This window comes from Strigops habroptila, chromosome 14 (assembly GCF_004027225.2).
Source record: "Strigops habroptila isolate Jane chromosome 14, bStrHab1.2.pri, whole genome shotgun sequence".
Taxonomy (NCBI): Eukaryota; Metazoa; Chordata; class Aves; order Psittaciformes; family Psittacidae; genus Strigops; species Strigops habroptila.
The window spans coordinates 9,024,896-9,046,429 of record NC_044290.2 but is presented as its reverse complement, the minus strand read 5'-3'; the positions used below and the strand labels follow the sequence as shown (position 1 = coordinate 9,046,429).

Below are 21,534 nucleotides of genomic sequence, written 5' to 3'. Positions count from 1 at the left end.
GTAGCTGAGGGTTAGTGATGAAGTTTGTATGAAAGCCAATCTGCAATTGCTACATCACCACGAGGGCAGTAACAACGTGCTGGTTAGATCATCACTCAGATAAAGTTTGTAATGTAAACGATTAAGTTAGGTTGATATAAAGAAGCTTCTGGAAAAATTTATTGACTACTCAGTCCTATAGGGCAAGGAAGGGCTGGATGTACTAGAATTTTGCTAAAGCATAGTCCAATGGACTGTATGAACTCATGGGAGCTGTGTGTGCCAATGGCCCATTATTATTCTCAAGCACTACTCTTGGAATAATGCTTTTAATTTCTTCTGGTTTATGTGGATATCATTGTGATGAGTATTCAGCAGATCTGAAGGTGGATAGCATCCTTATGGCAGCTTTATAATAGGCTTTAAGGCAGTATTTTTCTGTGTGTGCTGGAAGTAATTCCCAAAATTATGAGAATGAGCTTCATTAAATCCTGTTGTATTACTCTGAGAAAAAAATGTTACTGTCTTATTGTGCCCTTCAGCAAGGAGAACAGCATCCATATTGTCCATATGGCATCTGGCTGGCCATATTGTCAATGTGAAACAGGGAAAAAGGGCAAAATTAGCCTTTGGCATTACCTTTCTGTGAGGTTTTGAATACTGACTTTAACTTTAGATGCTAAGTAGTTCATTAGTCTCTTCAAGAGTGTCCCAGATAGTAGTACACGAAGTTTACTTCCACGATGATTGTTTTTTCTGGCAGAGTTGGCTATTGACTTTGGACTAACATGATGTTGATTTGTTCAGCATGTATATGTAGAGTTTTATAGCATCAGTAAGATACCGTGCAAGCCTGGAGTTCTCTTTTTATTAGATTTACAAATTATCTGCCTAGAATTAATGTGGTTGTACATGGAAGAAGAACTGAATACATTTAACAAAGAGCAATGAACAGAAGGCCTCCAGCCAAAACAAGTAAGTTAGAAAGTCTGAGAGGGAGCTGTGTATCACTTGGTGCTGTGATGATATTCTGCCTCAAGCAAGCAGGTGGAAGACAATAAAAGCCAAACTGAGCTTTCATTCACAAGGTCAATTCTTTGACTTGAGAATGAAAATAGTGCAGGATAGCATTCTGTAGAAAGGCTGTGAAGGCTTCACAATGTATCTGTCTTATCGGAGGCTTCCAGGGAAATTTGCATGTTTCAGCGGAATTACAAAAGTTATTCCCAGTTGCAGTTTCTCATCCCAGAGGTCCTCCATGCTGGAAGACCGTCTGCTACAGTATATGTCTGCAGAAGGCTTGCTAGAAATCACCATATACTAACAGTTATGTCTGGTGATGAATTAAATTAAGCACTTGTGTTTTGTCTGCAAAAAGGTTTTGCTGATATAGCTAGATCATCACTGAATACCAGATTTTAACACTCCTACTCAAAATGGCTGTGGTGGCAAGTCTTCTCTTTATTTTAACTACTTGGTATTTGATTGTAAGAAGGTTGTTTTTTGTAGAGGATAAGTAACAGTAAAAGAGGAAAGGATCTCACATTTAAGATATCTTTTAATTTCTGGCAATGATCCTCAGATTCTGAATGAGAATTTAAATGTAATTAATGGTTTTCAATGAACTGAAAATTGCAAAGAACATGTCAGCAGGTGAAAGGAGATTTTGGGTACCCAATTTGAGTAACCTAGCAGCTCCTAAGCTCCAAAGATGGAATATTTAAAATGATCTGTGTTCCCTCTGGCTCCTTTTGCCTTCTCCCCCAAAAAAACAAAAAAGGAAGAAAAGATTTTGATGAGACCCCAAAGGCTGGGGCTACTTAATGCATTTCTCTTGGGATTAATTCTGACATTGCTGTCTGGAAAGTGTTCCAGAGAAATGTGTTCAAGAATTGCTATAAGAATACTATAGGTTGAAAGATACAGAGTACTCTCTTAATCAGCCTTCTCTTGGTTTCTGTAGAGTCTGCTGAAAGATTTTCTGTCAACAGAAAGATTTTCTGTTGAGTTACTACCAACTGAATTTCACTTACAAAACTGGTGTGGGATAGTACTTGGAGAATCATCAAGCAATACAGAAACAATGGGAATGTACAGAGAAGGAAAAACATTTCAGGAATTACTCCCTCTCCAGCCAGAAGGTTCTGACCTTTTCTCTGGCACAATCCATACTCTGAGATGAATATTGCTGCAGAGCTTGAGGCTGGTTTTTTGCTGCACGCAGAAATGCTGGGTGCTAAGCAAAACAACTGCAAATTCCGGTATATTGCTAGATAAGCACACTGTGTGATAGTGACAGTCTGTGATGTCTGTTTCTAGCTTGAGGAACTTGTTAACCCAGGAGAAGAAAGCAGTTAAAAATGTCCTCAGTGTGTAGAATCAGTCGCTTATGCCCACTACTGGAACAGAGAAAGCTGGAGAGGTAGAATCAGAAACCATGATCCTAGTGTAAACCAACAAATAGATTTCCCACACACCACGGGTGTGTGTGCTACATGAAATACAAGTCGAGGCTTCAGATTCCTGGTGTTCTTTTCAAAGTTGCACCATTTCGGTAAGGAAGCATAAAGCTAAATAGCAATAATCACCTCCTGTTATATTCAAAAGAAAAACGTCGGTGTGAAAGCCTCAGTGATAATCTTTCATTATCAGCTTCTTGGTTCCTTCAGTTACTTTTCCAGATCTTATTTAATTGCCATTTGGAGGAGGTGTTGGGTATCAGTAATCATCTGAAAGAGAGGTGAAGGATCCACATGTGCTTTGCTACAGTGCTCATCTCCCAGTAGATGGTGCCATTGTGAAATGCAGTTTATTCTGATATGAACAAACTTCCTGCAATCTAGACCTTCTGTTAATCGTAGAATTTCTAGATTTCTAAAACCCCCTCAATGTTCATTTCTTTGATGTTCTTTATAAATATTCAAACCCAGGGATAAAATTCATTTTTATTCTTCTCTGGGGAGGAATAAAGACACACTTTTAAAATACAGCGAAATGATACAAATGTCACATATTCAAGAGAAGATGATATACCCTGAAAATATATGGAGTAAAAAGGCAGTTCATTCCTAGTTCACCAGGGATTTGGCTAGACCTGTGAAAACAGCAGTGCTGACTGCAGTTCATTATCTATGAGTATGCTGACACAGGAAGGGATAATTGAGCAAAATATTTTTGGGATTGGAGAATTAGAAATCAGAGCTGATTTTCTATTCTTAATAGAATATTCTTACTGGGAAGCTTGTGTTCACTTCAGTGTAGAAGAACACAGAGCTCTGAATTTTTATCATTTTGAAAATAAAATTTAGAAAATCCCAAACATTTGTACATACACCTCTAGAGCCATTAACTGCTTTTAAAATCAGTGAACTTATAGAAGAAACCATATGGACTCTCTGTCTTCAGGATCAAGATTCGATCACCCCAGAATGTCATGTTAAATGTTTTGTTGTAGATCAGCGTGATAGAACTTGAAGGCAACACATGTAGAGACTTAACCTTTTCTGAAGAAAGTGAAACTCCCGTCAGGAATGGGCATTTGAGACCAGGAGGCAAAGTTTAGATTTGCTGGAATCAGCATGTGCTCTGTGAGGAAGTAGGATGACAGTCCTAGAGACCGGCTCTGTGCTGTGCTCTTTGCTGTCCTGCCAGCCAGCTGGAGAGCAAATGAAAACAAACAGCTCAAGTGTGCTGTGAACTCCCAGCTTCCTCCCCTGCCGTAAGGGACTGGCTGGAAACACTGTGTTTGCAGAGGGAAAAAGCTGAAAATCTTATTCAGCATTTTGCCCTTAATTAGGAGACGAGGCCTTGCCTCTGAATGCAGGCAAAGCTCTGTTCAGATGGCAGAGCTGGTGGGTTTAGGATATGTCATATGTGCGCAAGTAGTGGAGGACTCAGCTGGTAGGAATGGGATTGTGAATTCCCAGATGAGCGCAGCTTTAGTGTTCAAGGGTCTGGCTCATGGGGCAGTGGATTAAATGTAATTATTCCCATAGGTCTCCAAGGGCATTGTGTCACATTATAATGACTATTCTGTCTGGTTCAGAAGGTCTGTTGCATTTTTGAGGTCAATCCTGCTTTTCCCACAAATATAAGGGATTTCTTTATACGATGTATATCAGAATAACTTTGGTCTTACATACTTCAGAAAAATGTAAGATTACAATAAGGTGACTGCTAGGAAAATGTGCAGCTGTATTACTGGCACAGGTACTTTTAAATCTAAATGCTTTAAGTCAATCTGATTTCCAGTGTAACAGTGGAAGATTGTCTCAAGCCATTCTTTTGCATTTGAAGTACTTTTCCCCCAAGTTTTATGATATTTTGGTTTAAATTCCTGCAGTTGAATTTACTTCTTGGATTTTGGTTGATACCAGCTAGATTTTCCTCTCCAGGACGAAGGTGAGGGCTTATCAAGAACACAACACTCTAATTGGCCTGTGACATCTTATGGCACATACTTTCCCTGGAGGGACATCTCACAACAGCCTCAGGTTTTGGCACCATTAAACCTTACTCCTGACCTAGTTCATCCTAAAAGCTGGCCTTTCCACCTCAGGCTGAAACTAGCCTGGTTCCGTATTGGCTCAATCTGTAGGATATTAGCCCACACTCACTTTCCCCTTCCCTCGCAGTGGCTCAGAGGAGAGCCTTTGTCCCCTGTGGGAAAGACTGGTGTGGCTTTGCTGAGCTTTGTGTGTCCTGCTGAATTCTTTTATGGGGGAGAGGGGAAGGGGGAAATCGCCTTCCTTCCTGTTTTTTGTTATCAATAGCAAAAGTTGGTGTACCTTTGTTCTCCACCTGCCATGTGTCCTCCTTCTCTTTTCCTTTACCTGGCTCTGGAGACCATTGCTGGCAACCAGCCAGACCATCAGTCTTTTGTTGTGGTGTATTTCAAACAGACTGGATTAAACAGAACAAATACTACTGCTAGTTAAACAGCTTACTTCTTAGTCATTAGTTACTATGACTATTGTGCTCCCTCCCTGCAAAACATAGCTACATAGATGCTCGTTCATATCGCCTATACATTGTTAAGGAGATGAGCGTTTCCCTCCTGTTTCCTTTTGCAAAACACCCTGCTCATGTGTGTAATACAAGCATTAAAATACACATAGAGCTTTAAACTATTGTTTTTTGGGGGAAAAAATACAGTTTTCATTGACCTCAGGAGAAAAAAAGAAAAAAAGGAGGATTTCATACAAACACAGAAGCTTATGAGAACTGTAAGTCTCATTTATAGGCTTCTGTGAATGTATTTAGTATTGTTTTCAGCAGTGTTTTAACAAGCTTGGAAAATGCTGCTGGAAGAAAAGGAAAGCATTGAGTGTGTCTCAAAGGAAAGAAACTAAGGGATTAAAAGTTGAACACTCAATTTTCGAGAATAACCAAGTCACTATTTAGGGAGTTCTGGACACACAACTTGAGAAACACTTTTTGAAGGGCCATGATTTCAGTTCACTTTATCAAGAGTATAGACAAAGTCAGTGTTAGGGCTCAAGTGGAATGACTTTAAGTCTGACTTGACAGTGGACTGATAAACCTCAGTGGAAACTGAGGGCAGAATGCTGAAGTAGAATGTTTTGCAACTTTTCCTCCTCCTCTGATCACATTTGCTCAATTTCTGCTTTCAGTGTTCTGGATGCAGAATTAATCATCCCTGATTTCAGGCTGGCTGTCATATTGCCCCATGGCAAAAGAGCTAACACAGAAGAGGTCAGAAGATCTCTCAGGAATGCCTGCTAGCAGATTTAACTCTTGCTCCAGAGTATTCTCCATTTCACATTGTGCCACTGCTGCTTCAGATTTCTGCTGGGAAATGAAACTCCAACCAGTTCTTTTCTTGGGTATCTTTTGCACTGTCCTAACGACATCAAATTAAATCTTGTGCAGTTCCATGTTTTTGATACATAATGGTAGCATTAAGATCTGCCTGTCAATATTCTAGTCTAACACAACAGTAGCTGTGGTTTCTGATATAATTTAAATTTATTGTGCACCTTATAGTAAAGCTGTTCTTTGCCACAGCAGAGATGAGAGACCTGGAAATGGAGGTAAAGGGGAAAAATTAATAATTCTGTACGTCTATTCTTTAAAAGAGTTCTCCATGTCAGGGTGAAGGGAAATATTTGCTCAAGTATCTGCTGAGGTCAAATGGAAAAGGCAATTTTTGTGTGTAAATGGTTAATTGTGACTTAAAAGTCCCCACATTGACAGGAACTGCAGGATAAATGTCATTGGAACTTCTTGTTTTTTTAATACACCTTAAGAAATTAAACAAAGCAAATGCATTTGGTGGCGCCCTCAGGAAAAGTCCAGTCACTTCCTGAACAGTAATCTGCCTGTGAGCAGCAGATACATTCTCATTGTTTGCCATTTCCAGTTTCCAGTAATGGGAACGATTACTTGATCCAGCCAGTTTTTGAATATCTGGGAAAACTTATGTATTTTAATGGCAAAATTTTATCAGTTTCCATAAAACAACAACAGAAAAACCCATAACCTGTTTTTGGTACCTGGAGGCATCACCTCTGATGATGAATATTGTTTTATTTTGGAATTAAGTGTGTGTGTTCTTCAGGAACGAGATGTATCTTGCTCTTCTGGTGATTTTCTTGCAGTGTAAGTTTGATAACTAAATATCTGAGTGGGTACGTGTGTTTGTGGTTCGTTTGGGGTTTCTTGGGGCTTTTTACTGTTTCCCATTACATTCTCTCAATCTGTAAGCTTTGAAAATAACATCTCTCTTCTTTTTTTTCTCCAGGTTCAGAACTTTACACTCAGGACAGAGGTAGGTTGTGAGTTTTTCGCATACAAAATGCATATAAGTAGTTTAACTAATGGCTCAGTTGTTGGTGTGCATCTGTAGCAGAGTTGATCTGGATTTGCTGTACTATAGCTCAGTACAAAACTGGGCCATGTGAAAAACTGGAAAAGGTTTTGCTTGGGGATGTTTCCTGGTGTAGTGTTTAAATGAGAGATGTGCTGCTCATACTTTAAAAGTGTGTTTTGTGAAATCTTTCCTGGAGTAATTTGTTTTACTGAGAGAAGAGATGGGAGAGGACATTTAATTACTAGCATTTTGCTTTGGTCTTTAAAAACCCCCTCTCATGCCCACGAGCAAGGAGGTAGGATAGAATTGCAGACTATAAGTTAAGGGCACTCTCTCTTGCTCCTTTTTCTTGCAAAAGAAGAGGTTGTGTGTGAATAGAGTACAGAACTTGTGTTCTGAAAGGAATGCTTTTACTTTTTACTTTATCATCTTGCTGGCTTCCAGCACGTACATTCTGCATACTTCCTTTTTCCATCACTAGAGAGAAATGCTGCTTCTTGTTGTCATGTAGTCTATTCACATGCAAAAAAAAAAGTGTACTATTTTTTGCATTGGTTTTATGCCCAAAACTCTCTCTAGCAAGGACAGTTTATAAATAGCTGGTACATGGCAAGGGACTCCTTTAGATGCGGGAGTTTTCCTGTTCTGGTAGCAAATATGTAATACAAATCCTGACTGAAATGGGCATAGCCAAAAACTGTAGGTTCTTTCTCTATATTTGTTCTTCTTGTGTGAATAAAAATATTAATTATACCAGGATTCTAATAATTATAAAAATTGAAGCTACAAATTCATTATTACTGGTTTGGTCTAAACACAGAAGCACTACATATATATTAATGCTATTCTAAAATAGCATATATATTAATGCTATTCTAAACTTTATTTCTTAAGGTGCTTATCAATGTTATTTTTTGAATAGGAATGCTGTATTCAGTATATTTTTTCAGGGACTAACATGTCTAAATTCTAAATTAATTGAAAGCATTGCTTCTGCCTATGACTCTGGATTTGAATTAATCAGGGTATTGCTAAGGACTCTTGAGAGTATTATTGCTGGACTTCCAACAATGTGAAGTTAGACTCGTACGTGTTTGCTTGCAGAACTTGAGCCCAAATGTCTTCTGTTGTGCTCTAGTTATCCTAAACTAGAGATTTAAGATTATCCCAAGCTTGTGAGCTACATTTAAAGTGAAATTTGCTGAATGACATAACCCTAACCTTACTTTCAAGGTAAAAATACTGGGATAACTCCAGGGATTTCTGCTAACTGGGGAGAACTGGCAGTTTATACAACCCTAAGCAGTTTGTTATTAAAATGCAGCAGCTTGAGATAACAGTATTATGTCGGATTAATTGAAAATAAATATAAATCTTGTTTCTTTTTTTTATTTTCCATCAAGTTTTTACTTTCAACACAGTTGAAATCAATGTTCAGCCATCTGTCAAAGTCAAGAATGGAGCTCCTATGTCAATTATCTGCCGTGCTGATATTAGCAAAAGTACTGATTTCCAGCTGAAGCATAACTTTACAATTTTTAAGGATGGCAAGCTTGTGTTCCTGACTGTATCGGATGAAGATGATGCTCGATATGAAGTACCTATGGCTAGATCTTCAGATACAGGAGAGTATGAATGTACTGTGGAAGCAGGTGGGAAGACAAAATCAAGTAACTCCTTACATGTGTGGGTAGCAGGTGAGTGAGTATTCCTTCAAACAGGGCAGTTAGCTTAAGATACAAAGAGAGAACCATCCAGGGAAAGTAATAACAGTCAGTGCTAAATAGGATATATTGCAAAGTGTTTTTTATCCATAGACTTCCCAGTACAGGACTTCAGTACTAAATCCTCATGGTAAGGCACAGAAATTAAATCATGATCCCAAGGCTACGTGGCAGATCAGTGATAGTCAGGAATGCAATCTGTGCCTCCTGTGCCACCACCCTCTCTGCCCTGAGCCTCTGTTCCTTAGACTAGAGAAAGTGTTATGTGTGAAAGCTGATGCCCACAGCCCATGAACATGATGGGGGGTGGGTAGTTTGCTGGAAAAGCTGGAAATAATGTATTGAGATTCTCACCTTGTGATAGCCATTGCCAAAGCTCTAGCAACTGTGGACTACTTTTGCAGATAATATCAGTCTTGTTCTTTCATCTCTTATGAAAACTGGGGCCACCTCCATCTGTACTCTTTCCAGCCGTGTGTTCTTGACTGCAGGTGACATTTTTCCCCTTGGAAAAGCAACTTGGAGAGAACTTGTTCAGAGTTAGTTACAGGGTTGTGGAGGGCTTGTAATTTTAATTCAGAGGCCTGTACCTCTAGGTACAGGAACTGGGATGGTATTTAGTTTCTTTGCTTGCTCATTTCTTAGTAGCAATAGGAAACACTGAGGAGAAAGTGGTCTTACCTTCAAAATACCAACTTTCATACTTCTCACATTGTATAGAGATTGTATTGCCCTCTCGAAGGGAGATTTTGTTCTTCTGAAGGTGCCTTGGCATGTACCCACACATTAAAGGAACTGTCTTCAAAAGCTCAGTTCTTAGAAATTATTTGCACCTCTTCGTTAGCATAGATCACTACCAGAGTCATCAGACATAGTGTTTATTTCAGGATTATGCAATGTTCTCTTTTGTTTTTCTTGTTTTCTGTTCTAAGGAATGACCAAGCCAATCCTCACTGCTGAGAAAAAAGAAGTTTTAGAGGGTGAAGTTGTGAAATTACGTTGTGAGCTACCAGAAGAAGTTCCTCCTTTATATTTCTATTTCCGAAAGATAAAGATGAATTCAACACCTAAAGAAAAGTATGTCTTTGAAGCATACAAAAATTTTTCTGAAGTGGAATTTCCTGTTGAAGAAGGAGATAATATTTTACAATTTGATTGCTTTGGTAAGAGACATGTACAACGTGAATTTGACAGCTCAGAACACAGCAACAAAACACTTGTTACAGTCAGGGGTAAGTTGTTTATCTTTTCTTTTTACAATTCTTCGCTATGATTAAAAATTTGGGTCATGAGTTTCTATGTATTCTCTTGCAGAACCATTTATAAAGCCTACTCTGAGTGTCAAGCCCTCAAATAATATTACAGAAGGAGACAGAATACAGCTTGAATGCTCAACTGTGGTAGCCCGAATGCGTGATATTGAAATCATACTCCAGAAAAACAAAACAATACTGAACAGTGTACGAGATGAGAAAGTTTTGAAGTACTCTGCAGTAGCTACTCCAGAGGACAGTGGTGAATACCTGTGTAAGGTGGAGCAAGGGAGAGCATCTAAGTCCACCAAAGTGAATGTTGTTGTGTCAGGTAACACCTCTGTTCACTCAGTAGATTAACATCTAAGTTTAAATTCAGTAGAACTCAAGATCTAAGTGTGACCTCCAGACCCAAGTGTAATCTTTTCCTTAAGTTAAAGGCTATTTATATGTAGATTTTAGTTTCTGATTTTTGCCTGTCAATACTTTCCAGCTGAAATAATACTTTCAAATAACACGTACAAGAAGTGGATTCAAGTGATTGTTAAGTTACATTTTCCCTGAAAATATTATTATATTAAAATAAGATGATTATTTTTTCCCTAATTATAAACTTTCACTATGTCCTTCATTCTGTATACTTTGAGATAGCTAGTCCTATCTTTTTAGGCTCAATTTGAATGAATTAATTCTCTTTTTATCTTACAGAGTTATTCCCCAAGCCAACACTGGCTGCTTCTATGAATAAGCTGGATGAAAACAGAGAGCTAACTCTGAGCTGCAGCGTTAGTGGCTTTCGGAAAGCCAACTTCTCTGTGCTGCGGAGGACTTCAAATGGTGATGTCTTGTTGAAAACTTCTAGAAACTTGACAATGAGAGTTAGTGTGAATGATACTGGATCCTACATCTGTAAAGCTGAAGTAAAAGGAATAGTCAAGGAGAGCAAACCTGTAAGGATAAATGTTTATGGTGAGTTGATACAGGCGTTTAGAACCCAGTGGTATGGGGGGAAATCGAAACTATAAGCTTATTTATAAGCACATCTATTCACAGAATCAGTCTCCAATCCATGAACTAGCAGGGTGTCTATTTGTCCTTGCAATATTAATTTCTATGAGATGTGCTTGTCATCTTTAACTGTAGAGGATTTGGCCTATCATGATCTAATCAAGTCAGGCTTTTCCAGGGCTGGTCATCCTTCTCTTCCCTTGAGTCTGCTAGGTGCCAAGTAAACTCTCATTCATTACCATTTGCAGGAGCTGGGAATGTTCTGCAAATCTTTCACTCATCAATTTGATCTGAAACTCTGTCAGTGTCTGCCTTGAATCCCTCCCCCTGACCCTCCAGGTAGAAAGCCATGAGAGCCAGAGGTCATATGGAGAGTTCTATTCCAGAAGAGCCAAGGTTTTTGCTATCAATACAACCCCCTTACCAGCACACTAATTACAAACACCCTAGTTTCCTTCCCTCTCATGGAACAAGCACAGTTAGTTCTCAAGTCTAAAGGGAGTTTCATTCCCCCTTTGGGTTGTGATTCACTGTGCTGCAGAAGCAGAGGTCCCTGATTAGGTGCTGCAGGATCCATCTCAGGTAATACATGCACTGGTGCTTACATGTATTTTTGTTCTACAGACTTACTCCTTGGGTCAGAGCTAGTTCTGGAGTTTGGATGATCCACAGCTGTGTCACTGATCCTTTTTTTTTTTCTTCCTTTACATTCTCTTTATGTACTATTTTATTCTGTCACATATGTTCTATTATCTATATTCTTGTTTTGTTCAAATCACCTCCTGCTTCCATTCTAACAATAAGAGCTTCCCAATATAGGCTGTGTATGTAAACTAGCTAAATATTGTGTATTTCTGTGTTTTCTATAAAATAATGTATCTTTCAGCTTTATGCACTGTAATTTGCAACAATTTTTTGTTATTCCCCTTTTAGCTCCAGTCTCCAAGCCAACTCTTTCTGTTGCCAGTGGTTTACCAGAGGTGGTGTTAGGGAAGCCTCTACAGTTAATCTGTCGTTCAGCGATGGGAACACCACCAATAACATTCACATTCTACAAAGGAAATGAAATGAAGAAAACAGTCATTAATGACACATATGCTACGTTCTTGGATGAAAACATTAGACAAAATGACAGAAGGGGATACAGATGTGATGCCAGAAATAATCACTCCAGTGGTGTGAAAACCAGCAATATTCTAAACGTCACAGTAGTAGGTAAGTCTGTTTAATTCTTCCTCTGTCTAATGCCATATTTTGAGTTTTGAAACTGTAGCAGCAAATGATGGACTAAGCATAATGGATGTGAAATGTTTACAAATTTTTGGTCACTTGAATTAAAAATAGTTGAAGTTTGGTATCTCCAACCATTTGTCGCTGAAGTAGAACTCCTGATAGTGATCTGAATTAACTTAACTACAACTGAGGTTATGTTAATGTTAAACACAGCTCTGACTTGAAATCTTACAGAAGCTGGTTTAGTAAAATTAAAGATTCAGAATTTCAGAGCAAATCTGTTTTCTTCATGTTTGATTTTCATAGGACTTGATTTAATGTATGCATAATAATATTAGAGATAGTCTATGATTTTAATCACTAAAATAACTGATGTAAATCCCTGAATGCCTCTGTTATTAGCTGCTGTTTTCAGAGGCACTGAGCATGTGTTCAGCATCAGAAGCTGCAGTGGTGAAGTAGCTCTGAAAGTCAGTTTATTATGGTGCCTATTAGCAACTAGGGGTTACTATATATGAGCAAGATCTCTGATCTACAAATATGCATGAAGTAGAAAGGGAAAATTCCTCTGCCTGTCAGGAAAGTTAGTAGTTAAAGCTTTAAAAAGAAGATGGTAGTGAGGTTTCGTGTGACAGTTAAAGCATATAACACAAGCATTAAAGCAACTATTTCTACAATACAGTATTTTATCATCAAAGTTATTTCTAATAGTGCTAATATTTGTTTTCTTCGTGCCTTCCCCTGCAGTGCCAATCAGGAATGCCAGCCTGGGCAGTATTCCGTATGGAGAAGTGGAGGAAGGCAGTGAGATTGCTTTTCTGTGCTCTGTGAAAGAGGGATCTTGGCCAATCCACTTCAGGATTTTTAGAAAAACTGATCGTGATGTTCTTGTATTTGAGCAAAGTGAACATGCTGACAGAGTCATGTGGCGCAAGGGCACGATGAGCAGGCAGGACACGGGGACATACTACTGCCTGGCTTCTAATCGAGCCAATGTGGATGTGAAAAGCCATCCAATAACCATCAGTGGTAAGCTAACTTTTATGATAAGCTGCATGCTATGTCCTCATAACAGGTGAGGTTATGTTATCTGGGATGTTACTAAGTATAACTCCCTTACTTTTTTGTTCCACATTTGTCAGAAGTTAAACAGAGACATCTATTTATAAACAGAGATTGTCTAACTTGCGTAGAAAAGTTTAAAGGAAGCTCAAAAGTCCAAGGAGACAGATACAAGCTAAAAGCAACTCGTTGTACTGAGGTTGCAGTCACAAAGGAGTGGCTCACTAGTGAACTTTGCATGCAAATCACCTTAAAGTTCTTCCGCAGTGTGTAAGAAGGCCAATTTGTAGGAAAATGAAAAAGTCAGGAGCGGCAGAAGTTGCTAATGGTGACCTGTCACTGTGCATACCCTCTTCAATGTGTCTTTCTTATTTGCAGTCATCTTAGCATCTTGGCAGAAAGGAGTCATTGTCGCGTTTGTCCTGATACCCCTCGCAGGAGCCGTGACTCTCGCTTTATGGTGGTTTTTGTGTAAGAAGAAAAAGGGTAATGAATGGTTCCCTTCTATTTGTGGCAAATGTATTACAGTTAAACTTGCATTTGTTTCAGGAGCAAAGGCTGTGGGGTGAGGCTTTGGAGATGACTAAATACAATTTTTACAAAACTTAAAACCTACTTCAAAGCACGGGGTGGCCCAAGTTCAGCTGCAGGTGTTCTCGAGCTTTCCAAGTGTATTGGGCAGAATGGGACCATCTAACTAATGGTGTTGGGAAGTCACTAGTAAAGCAAAGGTTATTGGAGATAGGCCAAAATTGCATTGTTCTGATGCAGTTCTAGGTCTGGAATTCAGTCCTGTGCAATGTAGAGGCAGACAGGGCTGAGGGATTTTTTAGGTTTTGATCCCTCACAGAGCTATGACAATTTGATTTGGGGTCCCAACTCAGGTGTTACTGAGGTGCTTCTCTAATCCTTAAGAAACAAATTTGAGAATATTGGGTTGTGGAGTCAATTTTTGGTTGGGTTTTTTTTGTTTGATTGGTTGTTGTTTTGATTTTTTTCTCCTCACAGCTGTAACACAATTTCACTCAGGGATTTGTCTTCTACCATTAAGGTGTTATTTCAGATCTTGTTCTTTCAAAAAATAAATAAATTTGGTTTATCCTGTGATATGCAGTACATTGCAAAATATTTGGGAAAATTGGGAGTATTTGGATGTCCTTAAATTGGCCAGGCTAAAGTCTCAGATTTGGGATTTGAGGTTCTCTGTGCAAGAGACATTTAAGGGACCCGGGTGATAAATGGGATGTAAGCCACTGGGTAATTAATTTTGTGATAGCCAAGAGAAATGATTCTGACTTGGGCAGATAAACACTATATGTTTGTTTTGACTTTTAGATTATTTTAGTTGTGCAGTCAATTAATAGATGCTTTTATTTTTCTCTTGTCAAGCTAAAGGACCATCCATGGAGATGTCTGGGTAAGACGGCTTGCTGTCCTGGTTTCAGCTGGGATAGACTTAATTTTCTTCCTAGTAGCTGGTACAGTGCTGTGTTCTGGATTTGGTATGAGAATAATGTTGATAGTAACAACTAAAACATCAGTGTGTTAAGTAGTGCTTACTCTGGGCCAAGTACTTTTCAGTTGCTCATGGTCTGTAAGTGAGGAGGTGCACAAAAGGCTGGGAGGGAGCAGAGCCACGACAGCTGACCCTTTGAGCTGGCCACAGGGATATTCCATAGCATAGAGCATCATGCCCAGTATAGAAACTGACCAGAAAGGTGATGGTGGTTAACTGGGATGTATTGGAAAGTGTGGAACCTGAGCATGTAAATGGTGCATACTCGCCTGGCTTTGGCTGGGATAGACTTAATTTTCTTCCTAGTAGCTGGTACAGTGCTGTGTTTTGGATTTAGTACTAGAATTATAGTGATAACACACTGATGGTTTAGTTGTTGCTTAGTAGTGCTTACTCTGAGTCAAGTACTTTTCAGTTGCTCGTGGTCTGTCAGTGAGGAGGGGCACAAGAAGCCGGGAGGGAGCAGAGCCAGGACAGTGACCTCAACTAGCCACAGGGGATAGTCCATAACATAGAGCATCGTGCCCAGTATAGAAACTGGGGGGGTGGCCAGGAGGTGCCAATCGCTGCTTGGGGATGGGCCGGGCATCAGTCAGTGGGTGGTGAGCAATTGTATGGAGCATCACTTGTTTTACTTGGGCTTTCTCTTTCCCTCCCTCCCTTTCTCTCCTTTTTTCGTTACTATTATTGTTATTATATTTTACTGTATTTCAATTATTAAACTGGTCTTATCTCAACCCAGAGGTTTTACCGTTTTCCGATACTCCGCCCCACTCCCACCCTAGGAGTGAGTGTCTGTGTGGTACTTAGTTGCTGGCTGGGGTTAAGCCACGGCACTTGCTATATAGTAATGGTGAAGTATTTCTGTTTAAAGGGCTGGAGGCCTTCCACCATATGAATATAGATTATTATGGCACACACCTGCAGACAATAGATGGTTGTGCTTCATGTACCACCTGCTAACACAACAACAGGATGAGGAAATACTCTAAAAATAGGGGGGGGAGGGGGAAAGCCAGCTACGAGAAATAGAAGAATGTCAGGCATTTAGGTATGGAATTAAAAATACAGAGGTCTTAAGAGTAATGGAAGAGGGAACATTTTTGGCCTTAAAATTTGTTCGTGCTTCTCTTAAAGAGAAAGGCAAAATATAAGAATATGTGGTAGTTAGCATAGACAATGGCTGATGTTTGCATATCATCATGGTTTTATTGTCTGGTTTTGGATAATTCCATCAACTTTCATTTGCTTTTCAGTCCTGCCTTGGCTACTAACTCGACAAGTGAAAAACTGACAAGACAGCACAATGATGGAGACTACTATTCAGGTAAGATATTTTGCTGTAAGACTATTAGTGAGTTGGCTTAATTAAACATTTATTTAAAGTCTTGGACTTAGATGGTTGCTGTTTGAATAGGACCCAGTTTTGGGAATACTTGGGAGAATGTTATTGGTATTCCTCTGTGTCTTCTGTCATTTTGTATTTGTACAGTTTTTTGTGAGTACGTGTTATACAAGTTTGGTTTATAAATCTGCTCAGACACTTCTACCAGGCAATCGGTTCACAGTATTTCAGATGGAGAACTCATGGTTCTGTTCTCAACAGTTTTGACACAGCTGCAAGAAAATGATTTCAGAGAGGAAATCTAAGTTGTGGCACATGGTCCTGTGCTGTGGCCACAGCACAGCGATGTTAACTTGCCATGACTGGGCAACTTTCATTGCAGTGCACTTCACAAAGATGGGTGGACATGCTGTTTAGAGCACCTGATAGAAACAGAGTTCCCCCTGGGGTGTTTTTTAGCTGATTGTTTAAAAAACCTCAATCTTCCCACCTGTGTTTATGAATGTCTTGGGCGTGAATCTAAAAGTAGAATTTCTCATATATAAATAACCATAATGACAACAGGATTTGCAGCTGTGCAACTCATTCATTTGATTGGCTACAGTAAATGTTTTGTCAGTTCAACTTTTGATTTAGTATTTTAGGTTTGGGTTACACTGAAGATAGTGAAAATTACATGAAATCCACAGATGAGAGTAAAGCTAATTTTATACCTAAAGAGAAATAGAGGAGAGGAGCTGGAGCAGGAATATAGGAGAGTCTCAGATAATTCTCTGCTGCATTTGTGTTGTGCCTCTTTTGAAGGTTTTAAATTGAAAGTAACAGTTTTAGGCACAATTTGCATGTCCCACATTTTCAGAAATTTGGCTTGAGTTGGTCTGCTGCCTTTGGGATTGGGATGACCTAGGAATGGGTTGGTCTTACAACAGAGTAACTTGCATCTGCCATAAGTAGGGCCTGATCCTGCACCTATCAAAGTCAATGAGGACTTGTCCATTAATTTCAGTGGCAGCAGGATCAGGCCCACAGCTCAAATGAAGTATGCAGTCCTGCAAAGAAACATCTTCTTGATATTTTTGGGGCAGGACCTGACCTTGAGGGTGCTGAGGTGGAGTACACTGAAGTCGAAGTATCAACGCTTGATCCTCACAAAGGTAATAAACTCTCTGGCCTCTATGGTTATGTTTTGGGAGCAACTATGGGCATGCTGTTATTCTCTGACTCTGGTTTGATGTTGGCACTGGTGAATGTAAAAGCAGGTTGTGTTTTCTGTGCATGAAAGTTTAATGCAAGTGGTGCTTCTCAATCTAGACAATGCTGTGGCAACCAGGCTACTGTTCTATTGCAGCCCTTCTTCCCCTGGGATCCTCTTGTGGGCTTGCCCTTCCCTCCCACATGAGGTCTGTGCAGAGCAGGGCTCCCAGCTGGAGCTGTGGCTCTGAGCAGAAGGCAGCCTTCTGTGAAACTTCATGTTCTAGAGCCCAAATTCACTGGGAGCCATTTGAAGTTGCCACAGGGTAGGGTAATGGAAAGAACAGAAAGCAGTGGAATTTCCTCCTTTATAAAGGAACTGGTTGAAGGGTCAAAGCTGTAATTCACTTGTGATAGAAAAGGAAGATAGACCAGTGTAGATTTAGTCCCTCAGTTTGGAGAGGCCTGGATTTTGTGGCACATTAAACAGAGAAATGAGAATACTGATGTCCAGATAACTTTGGATCTTACCTGTAGTTCTTTAGTAACAGTAGCCAGACCTCACAGCATGAGCCTAAGGTATATGTCTCTGCAACCTTGAAGGAGGAATGTCCACTGACATTTATTCTCAGCACCCAAATGCACACTTCAGTCACCCTGTGCCATGTGCCCTTGTGTTGAAAGCTGTTAAATATTTCCAAAATATACAAAAGGTTTCAAGTAGCTGCGAGTGACTAAAGCCCATGGGGGGGGGGGGGGGTTATGCTGTGCTCTGGCTTTTTTTGCTTTAGCCAGATGAGAAGCAAACTGAGGAAGAAATGGATAAATTTGCTTTTTCCTGGTAGGAAGGACCACTCACTTATTTCAGAGACCAAAGGCATGACTGTTTAGTTAGTAATACAGATGTTTGGGCAGAAGTGCTCACTCTTGCTTGGCATCAAAGCTCTGCCGGAACTGCCAGTCCTCCTATTCTTTCTCTGTTTTCACTTGCTGGTATCATTCATCACAGAGTTTTCCCTGTGTTCTAAGCATGCTGTTTTTCCACCTCTGCTAAATTCTGCACTGAGATACCATAGTTTTCATACTCTTTTTCAGAACAGGGCTAATACTGAATTGTTCCAACTGTTCCTGAGGGTGCACTATACAATACAGTGGTGTAGAATGGTAAAGATATGCTACTGCATGATTATTTAAATTAAAAGCCCTATCAAATACAAGATCAGCATCTCTAAAAATAGCCTTTTCATCCCATCTCTGATACATAACACTATTCCATACCAGACTAATAAGATAGTATCTATGCTATGTAGACTGAACCCCATTAAGATGCAAAATAATTAGACAGTGTGTAAATGAGATCAGATTATTTTAACTGAATGCTGCCTCATGTTACAGACCTGTATCTGACACCCAAAACATTAATTGATTCTGTAAGACTGAAATGTGCTTCAAGTATATTGAGATATGAGAGCTCCCTTATCTATTCCTTTGTGGCACCCAGGACACAAGTGAATGCTTGGCAAATGAATGCTTTGGATATGCAAATAGCAACTGCACTGCAAGTATTTAATGTGTTAATCTCTCAGAGCATCCTGAGGGTGCTGTTTAAATGGCAGGAGTTGTATGAGACCAATTTGCAAGATTAATTCTTTCAGCTCTGCACTGCCTATCACAATGAGAACGGGATGAGATTTAGTCTTAAGAGAAGCAAAGCCAAGTTCCTTTATATATCCTTGTAATAATCATGTGCAGCCACACAAAGAATTCAGCCATAGGACTGCTGCCACATTGATGTTACTGTACAAGTTTTGTTTAAAACCATCATATTCTTTCACGTCTGTCTGTGGGTTATGCCCAGCCCTTCTTAGGGAACAGGCGTTTCAGATTATCACCCTATCACACCTCTTTAGATTCCGCTTATTTTCTGAATGAAGACGAAGAATATCATGCTCACCTTTTCTCTAGGCATTCCTGTCTCCCCTAGCAGGCTCTATGGACATTCTGATTCCTTCTGCCTTTCGAGGAACTCCGGATTTCTTTGATCTCTCAGGACTAACTTAAAATTAATTTATCTTCCCAATCACGTGTTCCTCCTGCCACTGTTGTCAACGTTAAGACAAATGTTCATCTCAGGAGCCCGAGAATCCTATTTTGTGTGTTGTGAAAGACCACTGCAATAAATGCTGCAGTATCTAAGCTATTACAGTAGCCTTTATGTCACTTTTGGGAATGAGGAATAATTGACTGTCACCTCAAAACAAGTTTACAATAATTGCAGAAGCATGAACATCTTGTCTTTGACAGTAAAGAACTACTTACATTTGAAAACAGTGTTTTCACCCTTATTTTCCAACCATGTCTGCATTTCTGAAGTACTTTTTAAGACAGTGTAATGCTGAATAGGCTATTGCATCAAGAACTTTATATGTACTACACTTCTTCACTGTAAAGGCTCCTTACAGTGTTACTGACAGTGAGTGGTAAGCTTGGTGGAAGCAAAGTTTCACTGCTTCATTTGAAAACTTCCATGTGGGAATAACTTGATACCTATTGTTTGAAATAGGGGTGAAGCTGCTAGACAAATCCAAGGTAGAGCTGGGGCCGCTCAGTCCAGCTCTTATTTGGGGTAGTCATAGTAGAATGTAGTTAGTAAAAGAGTGGCAATTCTAGAGAATGATTGAATTGAATACTTCAGGAAATTGTATGCTTGGCAAAAATATAGTGCTTATCTTTTCTAAAGCCTACTTGTGCAAAAAGGTGGCAAAGTGATTTAGACCCTTTATTGTTAATCCAAGCAAAACCAAAGGCCAGTGCTAAAGTAAGATCAGGAAATATCCCTGAAGTGAGAGGGGAGAAACTGCTAATCGGGGCTGAGTAAGAACATGCTCCTTCTTTACTTTTCTGGCTGGTTAGTTATCTGCAGGGTGGCAACACTGTAAAGTTAGTGGAAACAAAATGTCAAATCATCCAAGTAATTTCTCCAAGCACCTTTTTTCCAGTGCTGAGACGCCCTGTGGAAAATTAACAAAGAAAATACTGTGGGCAATGGCATTTTATCACAATTTAATGAAATGGTCTGGAAAAAAAAGGCAAGCTGATGAAATGCCTCCTACCGAGTCTTTCCACAGAGCCAATAGGAGTAGGTTTAGGAGTGTCATCTGCTAACAAAAGTATTCCAAACAAAATGAGCTGTTAAAATTCTGAGATTACTTCTTACTTCACTGGGAAGTGAATTGATAATTTAAGCAATAGCCCCTAAGCACATGAAATGTGCTGCAAGATCTTCAGACTAATCTGCAAAGAAAGTTAGTGCAAAACCTGTGAGTTTGGGAGCTGTGATTAGGCACTCAGTGAAGTGTAACTCCTACTGTCATTGAAATTAATCACAGGTTTGCCACTCAGTTCTAATGTGTGAGCTCCCAACATTTAAAGGATGCTTAACAGAATTAAAACAAAGGAAATTAGAACGTTGAGTTCTTCAGAGAGGTGCAGAACAGTAACAGTCCTGATTCTGGGACTGGCTGCAAATTGATTTGTCTGAATTCTTTAAACGTTTTTTTAATAGCTAAAGTACAGGACACTCTATCCAGAAATGTGAGTTTTCTTTCCAGTTTCTTGCAGGTTTTCTAGTTCTCACTTTAACTAGAAAAATCTCACCTCTTGGTTTATTGAAGAGCCACAGAAATTGGAGGTGAGACTGATGGAATTCTGAGGTTTTCTAAGAGACTCAATTTAACTGAAATGAATGAATATTGCTAAACTGCTTTGAGAGCCTTGAATAGCAAGCTCCTAGACCCTGCCTGCACAGGCCTTTATACCAAATGGAGAATGATTTTAAATGCACAGAATTCTGGAGCACTTTGCTTTACAATGGTTGCCCAGGGATTCTTTATCTGCAAACCTGCAAGAAATCAAGGAAATTGTTCTGATCACCTACTAGCCAGAGCTGTGTTTATACTGACATAGATAAACTGAGTTCTTGCTATTTCCAGGCCTTTAGACATAGCTCTGCCCCTTCCCTGCTGGGGTAAGTGCCTATAGTTTGGTATTAAAACTCAGATAGCAAAATGGGAAGAGCTTTTGGCTTTCCATCTCATACAAGAGCAGAGGTTTACAGGGGCCTATTTGTAAACTTAAGGGGCTGAAAAGTAGTGTCTGACACCAACATTTGTATCTCAGCTGTGTCCTTGGAGGCACAAAGTCTCTCTGCCTGCTTTTTCTCCCTAATTTCTATCTTCCCACAAGCCTTCTTAGCCTTCACTCCTGCTATGTCCACCTGGTCTCAGTGCACTAACGGAATAGTCCACCATGCTGAGGAACTGAGAGGAGACCTTTCCCAGACAGATAGCAACTAAACAGAAGCTGTGCTGTGTAAAGTCTGCAAATGTTCT

At 39.6% G+C, this 21,534-nt stretch overlaps 1 protein-coding gene across 11 annotated transcripts in view; it reads left to right on the top strand.

Annotated features, from left to right (window-relative positions):
* PECAM1 (platelet and endothelial cell adhesion molecule 1) overlaps positions 1-21,534 on the top strand; it is a 38,381-nt gene that overhangs the window by 3,223 nt on the left and 13,624 nt on the right. For 3 of the 11 annotated variants that reach the window (XM_030506318.1, XM_030506317.1, XM_030506315.1), the window contains exons 1-12: positions 4,316-6,600; positions 6,743-6,769; positions 8,215-8,508; positions 9,468-9,767; positions 9,850-10,119; positions 10,497-10,757; positions 11,730-12,011; positions 12,777-13,058; positions 13,470-13,577; positions 14,481-14,508; positions 15,864-15,934; positions 17,038-17,106. In XM_030506318.1, coding sequence (XP_030362178.1) covers positions 6,567-6,600; positions 6,743-6,769; positions 8,215-8,508; positions 9,468-9,767; positions 9,850-10,119; positions 10,497-10,757; positions 11,730-12,011; positions 12,777-13,058; positions 13,470-13,577; positions 14,481-14,508; positions 15,864-15,934; positions 17,038-17,106 — 2,026 coding nt within the window. In that variant the 5' untranslated portion in view covers positions 4,316-6,566. Of the gene's footprint in view, positions 1-874; positions 955-4,315; positions 6,601-6,742; positions 6,770-8,214; positions 8,509-9,467; positions 9,768-9,849; positions 10,120-10,496; positions 10,758-11,729; positions 12,012-12,776; positions 13,059-13,469; positions 13,578-14,480; positions 14,570-15,863; positions 15,935-16,958; positions 17,107-21,534 lie in introns of those variants that run through there. The other 8 variants (XM_030506316.1, XR_004389992.1, XM_030506320.1 and 5 more) reach the window with 8 other exon arrangements.